At 33.7% G+C, this 14,911-nt stretch overlaps 3 protein-coding genes across 4 annotated transcripts; all 3 read left to right on the plus strand.

Annotated features, from left to right (window-relative positions):
* The first annotated feature begins 270 nt into the window (after window positions 1-270).
* LOC114183067 lies at window positions 271-1,875 on the plus strand. Its single transcript, XM_028069918.1, has one exon. It carries the CDS (start codon window positions 271-273, stop codon window positions 1,873-1,875), a length of 1,605 nt encoding a protein of 534 aa, XP_027925719.1.
* Window positions 1,876-3,621: 1,746 nt separating this feature from the next.
* On the plus strand, window positions 3,622-6,672 carry LOC114186009. The gene is made up of 2 exons (XM_028074000.1): window positions 3,622-4,077; window positions 4,791-6,672. Exons 1-2 carry the CDS (start codon window positions 3,686-3,688, stop codon window positions 6,586-6,588), a joined length of 2,190 nt encoding a protein of 729 aa, XP_027929801.1. The 5' UTR covers window positions 3,622-3,685; the 3' UTR covers window positions 6,589-6,672.
* Window positions 6,673-8,588: 1,916 nt separating this feature from the next.
* LOC114185045 (DEAD-box ATP-dependent RNA helicase 8-like) lies at window positions 8,589-14,641 on the plus strand. 2 transcript variants are annotated; one of them, XM_028072539.1, is made up of 10 exons: window positions 8,589-9,354; window positions 10,455-10,515; window positions 11,112-11,346; window positions 12,204-12,442; window positions 12,898-13,149; window positions 13,226-13,406; window positions 13,698-13,786; window positions 13,865-13,938; window positions 14,014-14,128; window positions 14,320-14,641. In XM_028072539.1, the coding sequence occupies exons 1-9, from the start codon at window positions 9,026-9,028 to the stop codon at window positions 14,090-14,092; spliced, it is 1,539 nt and encodes a 512-aa protein (XP_027928340.1). In that variant the 5' UTR covers window positions 8,589-9,025; the 3' UTR covers window positions 14,093-14,128; window positions 14,320-14,641. The 2 variants fall into 2 exon arrangements, with proteins under 2 accessions (XP_027928340.1, XP_027928341.1); XM_028072540.1 differs by lacking the exon at window positions 14,320-14,641 and having other exon boundaries at window positions 9,026-9,354; window positions 14,014-14,129.
* Window positions 14,642-14,911: the final 270 nt, after the last annotated feature.

Below are 14,911 nucleotides of genomic sequence, written 5' to 3' on the forward strand. Positions count from 1 at the left end.
GACAGTCCTTATAAGTTTGATGCTATGTAGCTTACTAATAATTAAACTTTTCTTAATTTTTCAATCAAAACTATTGTTCGTTCATGCACCATATTCCATTATCTTTTCTACTCATGCACACCTTTTCTTTTGTTGACATCATTTTCATAAAATATTTGTTATTGTAATTTTTATTTTCTATTTCTTCTTTTCTTTCACACAAACGCGAAAAAGAAATTTTGGAGTACAAAAGATTGGTGACGTTGTATGTATGTGTTTGTTTGCAGTAAAATGTCAATTCGAACAAACAAGATGAAAGCAGTACCTGTGTTGCTGAAGCAGTTGATGAAAGCAAGGAGCAAATTCCGTGAAAGGGGAAGAGATGAGTTATTTGATAAGAAGTTGGAGAAGTTGAGGTTAGATCTGAATAAGATAAAGGATGTGTTTGTGAGAGTGAAGAAGAAGGAAGAAGAACTTCTTGACACATTAGCAGAGGTATATAACCATCTTCGTAAGTTAGACCGCAGGAAGCTGGATGAAGGCATGGATGGCATGTGCCAGAGAATCAGAGATTCTGCTCACAATTTGCTCCCAAATGATGGTTTTGATGACTCATCTAAGGACGAGGATCACATTGGTGGCCAAATATTTCACTCATCACAAGAGTTATGGAAGGCCCGTGACAAGATTCGTTATCCGGGAAATCATTATTACACGCCAGACCATCTATCAATAACTTGCTTGTGGTCTCTCTTAGTTTTTCCTGAGAACGCTGTGATAAGGAAAAGAATTGCAATTAATTTGTGGATTGGAGAGGGTTTGCTTGAGAATACAAAGAACAAAACAACAGAGAAATTGGGTGAAGATGTGATTAGTGATCTTTTCCAGTTGAATTTGATTGAAGGAAAGAGTCTCCTTGCCAATAAATTTCAAATTCTCCCTAGCGTCCGTCATCAAATGGAGTCATATTTATTAAAGGAAAATGCAGAGCATCGAGGACAATATTTTATACCCGGCATTTATCTGCAAAAAAGACCATGGCGGTTACAGCTTGAGCGAAGAAAAGTTACACTAGGTGGAGATGATTGGTATTTTGGTGGCCGTACCATAGGTACTGTTTTTAATAATGGTGCAAGTTATCTGAATTTTAGACCGCAATGGGTCACTGAGTTGATGAATTTAGAGGTGCTTCAACTTGGGGGTTGGCAAGATTCAGCTTTGCATCACATTGAAGTTGGGAGTCAAGAATTCTTGAAAGATATGAGATATCTGGAAGAGTTGAAGTATCTGAGTCTGCGTGGGATATCGAGAATATTCGAGCTTCCATCCTCCACTGCTGAACTTGAGAAGCTACTGATTCTGGATGTGAAAGCATGCCATAATTTGGAAAGACTACCTGATGATATTTCATCAATGAAAAGTCTGACACACCTTATTATGTCTGATTGTTGCTTACTGGAGGGCATGCCAAAGGGGATTGAGAAGCTCACTAATATGCGAGTACTCAAGGGATTATTAATAAGCACTTATGAAAAGACTCCTTGCAGAATATCAGATCTTGTAAAGTTGAGAAAACTAAGGCGACTTAGCATACGAATTGGAAGTGAGGCCGAGATGAGGGATGGGGAGTTTGAAGGTTTGGAAGATTTTTCAGCACTTGAGAAGCTGAAGATATCTTGGAGTGTGTCTGACCCAAAGTATGCTAACATTAATGTCGCTTTGCCACTACGTTTGAAAAAGTTACATCTTGAATGTTTTCCTGGAAAGTCTTCGGAAGAATGTTTTATGCCAAGACAGGTGGGACATGGTGGGATCATATTCACATCGAGAGAGCTAAACATAACTGGAGGAAAACTGGAAAATATGAAAAAAAAGATTTTAATTGGTGGTACGTAGTCGTACTGCGTCTGAAGTACCTTAAGCAATTTAATGTTGACGTAGACGATTTGAAAACATTCTTTCACGGCTGAAATATGTAGAAATTAAACAAATCTCTAACTATTCATACATTGAGCGAGAATGGGACTTCTAATATGAATTGGTTGCAGAGAGGTCAACTTAAGTTCATGTCGTAAAATGTTTGTGTATATTTGTTTTGTTCTATGAATAGTTGTGTCATTTGCACAATGCTATTCCCAAATGTGTGTGGATAATGAACAAAATTGAAAAGACAAGGAAAAAATAAATATGGTTTGTCTCTGTTACTAAAGTTTTTTATCTCCCAATTAAGTGCTATCCATAGTGTGTTCTAGATTGTCTCATTTGCCAAAACTCAGTCCATTTTCGCCATTTTTATTATCTTCACACTTCGCATAACTCATTGATGACTAATCAGCATTCAAAAACTTCTGTTCTTGAAGTTCACATCACCGAATTCTTGGGATTTTTCGAAGGTATATAAACCTACACACTTTATTTTTGTTGTTGTTTGAGTCAAAAGAGATGTATTATAGGGAGTTTGTGGAATGATATAAAATTGACATACAGGTTAATATAATCACATAAGCATGTACATATGTTGCTGAACTAATAGTAAAAGTCACTTTTGCTGATATAATCATATAAATATGTAGAAGCCTTAAATTATAAGGTAAAGCTCCTTTTTCTTTTTTGGTTACTGAGAAAGATGGAGGGGAAAGTTTATGCAGAAGGGAATTTTGTGGATTTGAATGGTTTCCAAGAGCTTATTTAACTTCGTGAGACTTGAGAGTGACTTGTGATTTTTGAACTTTGAACTTGTCATAAGTTTCTTTTATCGGTTTATTTAGCTTTCCGGGAAAGTTCGTTGGTATCAGCTTTTTCTGGTTTATTAGTTTTACTGTAAAACTTTATACTCTCATTTGATAGATATCTATAAAATAAATGCTTAATTAAGTTATTTTCTTAATACACATGGATAGATGATAAATGTAAAAGTAAAAGTCAATTCTTAGATAGAGTATTGAGGTACGTATATTTAAGCATGAAATTAAATATCTGTGAGTCATCCGATAGCAGATAAATGCCAGGATACACTCAACACACATCATTAGAATATGTTCTAAATGATTCTAATTCCATATTAAGAGATAGGTTTAAGCCTAACTCGTCCATATATAACCAATTTGTAAGATGAGTTTTGCATTTACTTATATACTGTAAATTGATTTTCTTTCTAATTGATGGAGAATTCCATCAAAAGTATGCTTCATTTTTCTAATGATTAGACTCCACCCTAGATAAAGTAATTAACTGTAAAAGCAATGGTGGTATGCGAAATTTGAAATCATTATACAATAAAAATGGTAATAAATAAATAGGTATGGTTTTAATTAATGCATACAATTTAATATTGCATTAAGTAGTTTTATTAATATACTAAAGGAAGAATTCTTGTGAAAAAGGAAAAAAAAGTTTTTTCTTTTAAACAAAAAATTAGACATCATTATATAAACTAAAGAAATGTTTACATTTAAAATAGTTTCTTTCATTAATAAAAAAATTATAATTGATTTGTGAATTAGATTTTAAATTAATCTCTAACATTATTAACTACTAAAATTTTAACTACCAAAATTGTAACACACTCTACGATCACAAGTTCTTGTTCCTGCACTTAGCAGCGGCTACGATCTGCATGACCTTGTTGGTGTTGCCATTCTCAAGAACTCTCTGAAAAGAATCTCCCAATCATAAACCAGTGCCCGAGTATCTTCAGCAGTCACTAATGAAATCTTTATATCCAGAGCATAACAAATATCATAGATTCTCTTTTTCAATAAAACAACGAAGCATGAAGAAACAAACTTTGCTTTTGGGATCATTAAACTCAAAGAATAACGTGAAACTTTTGTGCTGCACTTCCTTCCTTCACATCACAATAAAACTGGAAATTGATGCCATCATTTATAGCTTCCCTCCATCTCAAGTATACTTTCCTTCAAAATTATCTGTAGTTATTTTAAGTTATATTTGGTTGTTTACAGCATCAAAACAATTTGAGCTTGCTCTAACCACGACAGAATTATCTCTTCCACAATATTTTGTAGACGTTTTCCCCAAATTTCTATGCCAAAATAGGATCCTTCTCTTCAAATTCCTCCTGGTGTTTGGTGAAATGTACCTCAACTTCTCTTTTGTTGCTTTATGATTGATTATTATAATTTGTTAATGTCCATTTTTCAATCAAGTGACTAGCTTCGATGGCACTGTTTCTAAAGCTAGATTTTTGTTGTTGTCAAGTTTTTCTTTGGTCCCAATTATTTCAGAGGTTAATAAAATTCATTTTTGTTATTGAACTTAATTAGAAATAATAAAGTTTTATGATGATGCTTCTAAAGATCGTTATATGATCTGTTAATGGAAGTCCATATATCACCTATTGTCAGATCCTAGAATTCAAACTTTCTACTGTATTGTGTATCCATTGAATTAAATAATCATGTGCCTATGTTATTTGTAGAGAAAGTTTTATTTGAGTTTTTTTTAGCTTATTTATATTATGTTTTCAGTATTCACCAAGCAATGTATTGTATTTTGTAATGACTTATTCTTCATTCTTCATGATACTCCTTAACTATAAGCTTGATCCTATATAGCTTACCAAATCACTGAACTTTTCCTAATTGGACAATGAAAACTATAGTTGGTTCATGCATGATGTATCATCTACCGTCAAGTTTTCTACTTATGCACACTTCTTCTTTTGTTGACATCATTCTAAAGAGTCTATAGCCTCAATTCCAACAACATATTTGCTATTGTAGTACAATAAAAAAGAACTTTTGTAGTACAAATATTGGGTGACGTATAATGTATTTGTTTGTTTGCAGTAAAATGTCAATTCGAACAAACAAGATGAAAGCAGTACCTGTGTTGCTGAAGCAGTTGATGATAGCAAGGAGGAAATTCCATGAAAGGGGAAGAGATGAATCATTGGATAAGAAGCTGGAGAAGTTGAGGTTGGATCTGAACAGAATAAAGGATGTGTTTGTAAGAGTGAAGAAGAAGGAAGAAGAATTGCTTGACACATTAGCAGAGGTATATGGACATCTTCGCAAATTAGACCGCGGGAAGCTGGATGAAGACATGGATGGGATTTGTAAGAGAATCAGAGATTCTGCTCGCAAACTGCTCCCAGATGATGGTTTTGATGAGTCATATAAGAAGGAGGATGAGAAGGGTGGCAAAATATCTCACACATCACAAGAGTTGGTACAGCCCCATGAGAACAAGAGTTGGACTGCGGAAGATTTTTACCTGTTAGACGATCGATTAAAAGTTTTCTTGGGGAGTCTCCAAATTTTCCCTGAGAACGCTGTGATAAGGAAAAGAATTGCCATTAATTTGTGGATTGGAGAGGGTTTGCTTGAGAATACAGAGAGCAAAACAACAGAGGAATTGGGTGAAGATGTGATTAGTGATCTTTTCAAGTTGAATTTGATTGTGCGCTATGCTAAAGGAAAGAGTGTCCTCCTTGCCAATAAATTTCAAATTCTCCCTAGCGTCCGTCGTCAAATGGGGTCATATTTATTAAAGAAAAATGTAGAGCATCGAGGACAATATTTTATAGCAAGCATTTATCTGCAAAAAGGACCATGGCGGTTACAGCTTGAGCAAAACAAAGTTACACTAGGTGATGATTTACATTTGATTCGCGGTATCATCATAGGTTCTATTTTTAATATTGGTGCAAGTTATCTGAATTTTAGATTGTCATGGGTCACTGAATTTAAGAATTTAGAGGTGTTTCAACTTGGACGTTGGCAAGATTCAGCATTGCATCACATCGAAGTTGGGAGTGAAGAATTCTTGAAAGAGTTGAGATATCTAAAGAAGTTGAAATATGTGAGTCTCCGTGGGATTTCAAGAATATTCGAGCTTCCATCCTCCATTGCTGAACTTGAGAAGCTACTGATTCTTGATGTGAAAGCATGCCATAATTTGGAAAGACTACCTGATGATATTTCATCAATGAAAAGTCTGACACACCTTATTATGTCTGATTGTTGCTTACTGGAGGGCATGCCAAAGGGGATTGAGAAGCTCACTAATCTGGAAGTACTCAAGGGATTTTTAATAAGCACTTCTGAAAAGACTCCTTGCAAGATATCAGATCTGGTAAAGTTGGGAAAACTAAGACGACTCAGCATACGTATCGGAAGTGAGGCCGAGATCAGGGATGGGGAGTTTGAAGGTTTGAAAGATTTTTCAGCACTTGAGCATCTGAAGATATCTTGGAGTGTGTCTGATCCAAAGTATGCTAACATTAATGTCCTTCTACCGTCAAGTTTGAAAAAGTTACATATTGAATGTTTTCCTGGAAAGTCTTTGGAAGAATGTTTTATGCCAGGTGAATATTTTCCTAGAAAGTCTTTGGAAGAATGTTTTATGCCAGGTGTTCATGGTAGATTCAGATTTATATTGACAGAGCTAAATATAACCGGAGGAAAACTAGAAAGTATGGAAGTAGATTTTGAATGGTGGAGAGTGAAAATAGTTCGTCTGAAGTACCTTAAGCAATTGAACGTGGACATAGATGATTTGAAAGCAATGTTTCCTCTTCTGAAATATGTAGAAATTAAACAAGTCTCAAACATTTCATACATTCAACATGAATGGGACATATGAATCTGATAGTGAATGTTAAGAGAGGTAAAGTCAAGTTTATGTCAAAATGTTGTGTATATTTTTTTGTTCTCTGAATATTTTGTTCTACGGTAAAACTTACATATAAATATACTCTCTAATGGCGTGTTAGCTTTTAATTGAAAGTTCTGAAATGCACAAAAATAATGGATATGCTTTTTGTCCAAATCATTATTTGAAGTTGTTCAAACAAAATGCCAAATATGTGGTGGTCTTTCAAAACCAATCTTATCAACAATCACTATTCAAAACCACCCTTCATTTCTGTCAAATATCAATTACTTTTCTTTACAACAACTTAAAAGCTAACTAATAATACAAATTCGTGATTATTTCTGACTTTTAGTACTAAATCATTCATACCCCTAAGTATTACTCTTTATTTTTGTTTAACAGTGTTATGAAAAGAAAAAGGTAGAAATAATGGAATGAAAACAATTTTAATTATTTGGCCGTGTAAATTAAAATAAGATTAATGATTATTTTCTACTTTTATTTACTTTTTAGTTTACTTCGTCTAAATATTTTTAATTTTTATTTATTTCATTATACCGAATGGACCCAATTGTGTCTTTGGTAACCTAACTTGGGTTACTTATTGCATTCAGTAGTTTTATTAATATACTAAAGGAAAAATTCTTGTGGAAAAGGAAAAAAAGGATTATTTCTCTAAAAAAAAGCAAAAAAAGAAAAAGAAAAATCATTGCCAAACACGTCATTAGATTTGAAAACATCACTTGGGATTGCAACAAGATAAGTGTTTTCATTTTCTTTTGGGATTGGTCCCACCCTTCACTAAATGAAAGTGCAAAATGAGAAAAAAAAAATTATGACACTAAATCACATACAAACAAGACTAAAGAACCATAACTAGAAATTGAAACTTCAGATTTTACGTTAAACGTGTTATTTGGATACGCAATTATTTACTCTTACAAATAACAATAGAATAAATATTTTTTGGTCAAACATTAGGTTTTTGCTTTAGGATCTATTTAAAATCAGAGAGACAAAATTGGAGAAGATGGGTTGTGGAATGGACTATTTTGTCATCCATGAAAAAACCAATGATGCACTTCTTTCTATTTTAGTGAAATAAACAACATACTTATGCACATTTTTTACAAGAACCCATGCATATTTCCCATTTTGAAGTCTACAAAAACATGCAACCACACCAACTATCATGTCATCAATTTAATAATGGAAGAAATAAATGAAAAAATAGGTTAAAGACCACAAAATGTAAAAAAAATAATAATCAGAAAATAAAAACACATTTTTCCCAATAATATGAGTATGACATCCAAACTTTTATTTACTAAATTTAATATTGTTCAATGGTTAATTTGTTTAGACATTTAGTTTTTCTTAGACTTGAATACAATATATTTTATTGATATTTTCTGTGTTTGTGGGCATTTTCTCATTTTGGTGGGTGAAGAGGTGAAAAAAAAAATTCTCTTACAAAAATCTCCATATTACTAGTTATTTGATTAAACGTATTTGGATTAACTGTTTTTTTCTTGTATCTTGTGTTCAAAATGAATTTTCCAGTCAACCTAAAATATTTTTCATAAAAAGATTAATAGCATAACTATATTATTTAATATTATTTGCATCATTGAATAAATTTAAAGTTTAACATAATTGTTAATAATTAATTCAATAGCATTTATAATTATTGAATAATTGTTGCAGTCAAACTTTAATAATTAATAAAAAATATTATTGACAGCAACAACAATTTCATTCTAAAATTAAGCAAATATTACCTTAATGATGAAAAAAATGCCTAAAAAAAAAACTATGCTGTGAAACCATGTATTTTTTTGTTATTTGTTTTTTGAAAAAGGTATGTCTCCTACAAGAGAAGAATGATCCATGATTCCATAATCCTTAATTTATTGAAGAAAGAAGACGAAGAAAATCCAAAGTGTGAAAGTGAAATGCTTACACTTAATAAATGGAGATGAAGAGGGGCCATGAAGTAATTACCAACAATACCATTTTGACGCCCTAATTTCACCTAATCAAATTTCATTGAATTCACAACACAAAAGAAATTCAAAGAAAGCCACACTTCTTCTTCCTCCATTTCCTCTCCACCTTCATCAAATCTCTGCCTCCAATCAAATCAACCCCTCTAACTGCTGTAGATCTGTACAAATTCTTGCTCCAAATTTCAACCCGACCCTACTCAATTTTTTTTGGGTCTTTGTATGATACCCTGAGAAATTCCCGATTTTCCCCCTCAGATTTTGTTAGTCTAGTCCCCAATCGCAACCCCATTTCGAGAATTCGCCAACGGGTTCCGAATCCAGCGACCCTCAGGAAACCCTAGCTTCGTGCCGTATAGAGTTTAGCAGCGTCTTGTACATTGTTTTTGCGTAGAAATTTTTGGTTTTTAGATCGGAAGATGAACAATAGAGATAGAGAGAGGTACCCACCTGGGATGGGGTTAGGAAGAGGGTTGAACTCGAACCCTGGGTTTCAACCGAGACCACATCAGCAACATCAATATGTGCAGAGGCACATGGTGCAGCACCATCATCCGCAACAGTATCAACAGAACCACCAGCACCACCAGCAGCAGCAACAACAGCATCATCAACACCATCAACATCAGCAGCAGCAACAACAACAACAGCAACAGTGGTTGAGAAGGAACCAGTTAGGTGGTGGGACCGACACCAACGTTGTGGAGGAGGTTGAGAAGACTGTACAGTCTGAAGCCGTTGACTCAAGGTCTTTTTTGACCTTATTGTTTTTGTTCTTTGTGTCTCGGTGTCTGTTTATTTAAATTGGGACTTTGTCAGATCGATTTCTTGAAATTACGAAGGTTTTTAAAAATGGTTCGTCGCTTCCATTTAGGCTGCAATGTCAAGGTTTTTGATCCCTCTTATGGCCGAACTGAAACTGCAATTGCGACTGCATTTGTCTACAATTTCTTGGTGTTGCTACTGTAATCGCTTTAAAAAATTGAAAATTACGTTGTGAGTTGGACAGACGTGTGTTGTGATGGGATTAATGAAGGATGTTGTATTTGTTGAGTTTTTTGGGGTTGGGATGGGTAAAGTTTTTTGTCTTGAGACATTTTCAATGGTTAGTTAGTTGTGTGGGTGAGAGGTTCCCTGTTTATTGTGGAGTCTAAGAGGATTTGTAACTATTGGAAGAAAGCGTATCTTCTCACGTGGGAGATATGTAGTTATTGTGGTCTCTCTGTAGTTCTGAGAGTTTTAGAGATTTCGGTTTTCTTTTTTTTCCTTGTTTTTTATTGTAATGGTGTAAACAGTCTGTCAACCAACAACTTGGTTTAGATAATATGGGTTGCTAAAGGGCAGCATTTCTTGGAATTCTTCTTTTGTTTTCTTTTGTGATTGGAGATCCTGCTGTTTTATGTTAGGGGATCGGGATTTTTTGTGTAATCATGGATTTTGGAAGATAATGTAATTTATATTGTAAATGTTGTTGAAACTCAAATTTGAGCTGTAAAACTAAATCTCTGTTTGCAGTTTTCTGAGGTTCTAGGTTCCGATTCTTTTCTTAATAAACTCTTTGGTCTGACATGATCATTAATATTTACATTGCTTTCTGTTGTGCATTTATGTTTAAGTTCAAAGTGAGTTGATAATGTGTAATTGTTCACTATTGAGGCTTAGTTCCTTGGCGTTGCAAATGTATTATGGAACTACAGATGTTTGCTCAATTTTGAGTATGTGAAAGTGAAAAGTTCGAAAGTGACATGTTTAGTTCAAACATATTACCTGTAGGCAAAGCTATTGAACTGATTCTTGCCTAAGGAAATAATTGTTCTAATTTTATCCTCAATTGATTTCATTTTTTAGTTCACAAGATTGGAAGGCAAGACTAAATATCCCTGCACCTGATACACGCTACAAGACAGAGGTATGGTTCTGATAATTGAGAACTGTGAATCTTGTGGTTAAAGTTTATAATTATATGAGATATGCATCATGCTTTAGTCATGTGTTTTGTTTCAGAGATCCTTGGGGAATGTACGCCTTATTTCTAATGTTTCTAATTCCATAATATTTTATTTTCATTTATTTGTGAGCTATAGTTTTAGTTAATATATTAGAATGTTTTTGTTGAGCTGATTCTCTACATGGGTGATAGCTGCTATTTTGTTGATGAATGCCTTATTTAGTACAATATACTCTGTTATTTAGGCATTTGAGATTAACATTTTTCAGTAATTTGGACAAGTAAATTTCAGAATCTCTATCGTAATCACACTTTATTGCAATTCTAGAGATATATAGGAAATGTGCTCAGATTCTACTCTACTGCTTGTAAGTTGTAACCAGTTCAGTATCATTTCTTTTGTTAGGAGGTTTATTTTTGTTTGATGAAATTGAATTTTATGCTAAATTAAAGGCTAGATGTCGTCCATGGGTTATTTTTATTTTGTGATTAAATACTATTTGCTTTATATTATATTATTTCTGTCAGTGTTGAGCGTTATTCATTGTCTTTCTCAGGATGTGACAGCAACTAAAGGCAATGAATTTGAGGATTACTTTTTGAAGCGTGAGCTGCTTATGGGAATATACGAGAAGGGTTTTGAGAGACCATCTCCTATCCAAGAAGAAAGCATTCCAATTGCTCTTACTGGTAGTGACATTCTTGCTAGGGCTAAAAATGGAACTGGCAAAACTGCTGCATTTTGTATTCCTGCATTGGAAAAAATTGATCAGGATAATAATGTTATTCAAGGTTCGACCTCTACTTACATTAAGCATTTTAAGAATTCTCATAAATATAGTTGAAATGATTATGTTTATTGTTCTCAGTTTTTTTCGCCTTTCTTGTAGCTAGCTGGCTACTTGTTGGCTCTCTAAGCAGTGTTTTCTTATTAAAACTTATGCAGAGAGAGAATTAATTGATATTTATGATTGTTGATACGAAAGCTCCAACTAGTTTAGTAACATTATTTCCCGAGTATTCACTTAAGCAAGCTTGATTTGATATTGTTGTTTTAATTTCCTCACCTTCTTTCAGCATTTTGTCTATAGTCCAGAAAGATAATAATTGCTCATTTCTTTGACCTTTTTAAGTGTTTTTTTATGGAGCCACGTTTTTAAAAAAAATTATAATCAACTTGTAAAAATCTAAAACTGAGTGTTTTAGTGCTATTCTCCAAAGCCAGAGATAATATTTTTCAAAGCTTAAACAGTCAGCCCCTAATTCTTTAAGAATATATTTTTGGAATAATTGCCCTTAATTTTAACTACAGGTTTTGAACATTTCTCTAAACAAAATTTTTTTATTGGATAAGAAATATTTGATGAATGTATAGGTACTCTAGTCTTTTGCACATCCTATAATTTCTCCTTGTATGTATATATTGATTGTTTAACATGTGGCTACCAATTTTTTTGTTGTCTTGTCCAGGCGCAAATAGATTTTGGTGTGAATGTTTGAAAATAGTATATCTTTGGCTGCATTGTTGATGCATGATTCATTTATTTGTTATTTGTAGTTATTTAATATCTATTATTTTTTTGAATGAGCATTGATTTTAGGTTTCACTCATGTCTTGATCATTGCCTTTGTCATATACTGTAATGCAGTTGTAATATTGGTCCCAACTCGAGAGCTGGCTTTGCAAACATCCCAAGTGTGTAAAGAACTTGGAAAACATTTGAAAATTCAAGTTATGGTTACAACAGGTGGTACCAGCCTGAAAGATGATATTATGCGTTTATATCAACCAGTTCATCTGCTAGTTGGAACTCCAGGAAGAATATTAGATCTTGCAAAGAAGGGTGTTTGCATTCTGAAGGATTGCTCTATGCTTGTTATGGATGAGGTAGTTACATTTCTCTTGAAATTTACTAAATGGTAGAGATACATTGGCTAATTTATACTTTATGAAGCATTACAAAAGGGATTGAAGATGAGGTTAAGAAATGATTGGATGGTGTAAGCAGAAGCAATGGCTTTGTTTTGTTGCGGCTCTGATTCATGTTTAAATATTGCGCCAATGATCTTTTCCTTTGTTTCCTTTACATATTCATTTTCTGGAACTTTTAACATGAATTCCTCCGATATTCATTTACTTGATGAATTTAGTTGGAGCAAAATGTTAGAATGTTTACTGGATGGTGATGTACGAAGAGATTGACATGGTATATGTCATGTTTCTTGTTCTTAGGTTTCTTTGTTTCCTCATTTGTATCTGTAACTTCTGCGCCAATAATGTATTGTTTGTTTACCAAACCAAAAAAAAGGACAATAACGAGGTTTTATATAATTTTCTCTCAGGCTGATAAGCTTCTCTCCCCAGAGTTCCAACCTTCCATAGAACAGCTGATTCAATTTCTTCCTGGAACCCGTCAAATTCTGATGTTTTCTGCTACGTTTCCTGTTACTGTTAGGGACTTCAAAGATAGATATCTACGTAAGCCATATGTTATTAACCTTATGGATGAGCTAACTCTGAAAGGTATTACACAATATTATGCATTTGTGGAAGAGAGGCAGAAAGTCCACTGCCTAAATACTCTTTTCTCTAAGGTAATCTATGTGAAGATACTCTGGATTTTCCGTATGCCATCTTTGAATGTAGTTATAACAGCAATATCTATTTCAGCTTCAAATAAACCAGTCAATCATTTTCTGCAATTCCGTGAATCGGGTTGAACTTCTTGCCAAGAAAATCACTGAACTTGGGTATTCGTGTTTCTATATCCATGCAAAGATGTTGCAAGACCACCGTAATAGAGTATTTCATGACTTCCGCAATGGTGCCTGCAGAAATCTTGTTTGTACTGGTATGTTGCGGGCACTTTAGCATCCTGCTATAAATGAGCATAGATTCTTTCTTTTCATTCTGTTGATTGCCGTGCTATGCCTATTTCCAACTGTTATATTGTTTCAGAAATCAGTTTTGAGTGGATGATGAATAGTATGATATTGTATATATGTTTGGTTAGTGTAATTGATTAATGCGGTGGTGGTATTCAGTAATATTTCATGGAATTTGCTAATTTTTTTAGGTTATTGTCCCTAATAATTATCACTATAACTTTTCATCTGTTTCCCTTGTTCTGAAACATTTACAGATCTCTTCACTAGGGGAATAGACATCCAAGCAGTGAATGTTGTTATTAATTTTGATTTTCCCAAAAACTCAGAAACCTACCTACACAGGGTATGCTCTATACTCAATTTCTGCTTTCTCTCCAATGCGATAAAGGTTCTGTGTTCTTATGGATGTTCCGTTATGCAGGTTGGTCGTTCAGGGAGGTTTGGGCACCTAGGTTTAGCGGTGAACTTGATCACCTATGAGGATCGCTTCAATTTGTACGTATTGGTTAGATGTGACTTCCAATCAGAATTCCTATAAATTTCTCATGGGTTTCCATTTATCTTTTCCAGATATAGAATTGAACAAGAACTTGGCACTGAAATAAAACAAATTCCGCCACACATTGATCAAGCAATATATTGCCGGTGATTGGTGATAAATACCTTGATTGTATTCACAACTGTGGTGAGTAATAGGAAAATTTTTAGTTTCATACTTATAATGACCATTATTGTTCTGATGATATTTCAACAATGAAAAGTCTGACACACCTGATTATGTCTGACACACCTAATGTTTATTACTATTGCACTTTATTGAAGCAAGAGGTTGCAATGTATAATTCTGATTTGTGTTCATGTATATCTTTTTTACAGGTAGATGTGAGTGTTGGTGAAGCAGGTGTGAATACTTTGTATTAGGATGCACTATGAAAATAGGGGAATTGTCAGACCCTTTGTTGAATGTTTTTTCGTTAATTTCTGGGTTTTGAGAGCTCTTAAACACTATGATTAGGACTTTCAGAAATGTTACATAAATGGCGGGTCCAGTTTGGGTTTTGATGGTTTACATTTGCAGGTGTTGTTACTCCAAACTTTGATTTCCTCAGTAATCCTTTTAACTGTTTACTTGGGAATGTACCTTACTATCAAGACGTCCGTTTTTGATTCTAGAATAATATGCTGTTTGTTTTGCCAATGTTTTTGCAGTAGTCACTATTGGCAGTCAAGGTCTTCAATTGGTAGCATAATGGTTTTTGCAATTAATAGGTTTTGGTATTCTTTGTAAATGAAGGATTTGTCCTTAACATCAACACTTTTTCATTGTCAATAATGACTTTGAGAAGTAGGATTCATCAATTTCTTTGAAAAAACTGACTTCACGAGGCGTATTTGCTGCTACTTGTAAAATAATAAGAAAGGGTAATGAAATAAGTTGGAGTAAACCATAGTTTTGTTTATGAAATTG

Source organism: Vigna unguiculata, chromosome 5, assembly GCF_004118075.2.
Source record: "Vigna unguiculata cultivar IT97K-499-35 chromosome 5, ASM411807v1, whole genome shotgun sequence".
In the NCBI taxonomy this organism is placed as follows: Eukaryota; Viridiplantae; Streptophyta; class Magnoliopsida; order Fabales; family Fabaceae; genus Vigna; species Vigna unguiculata.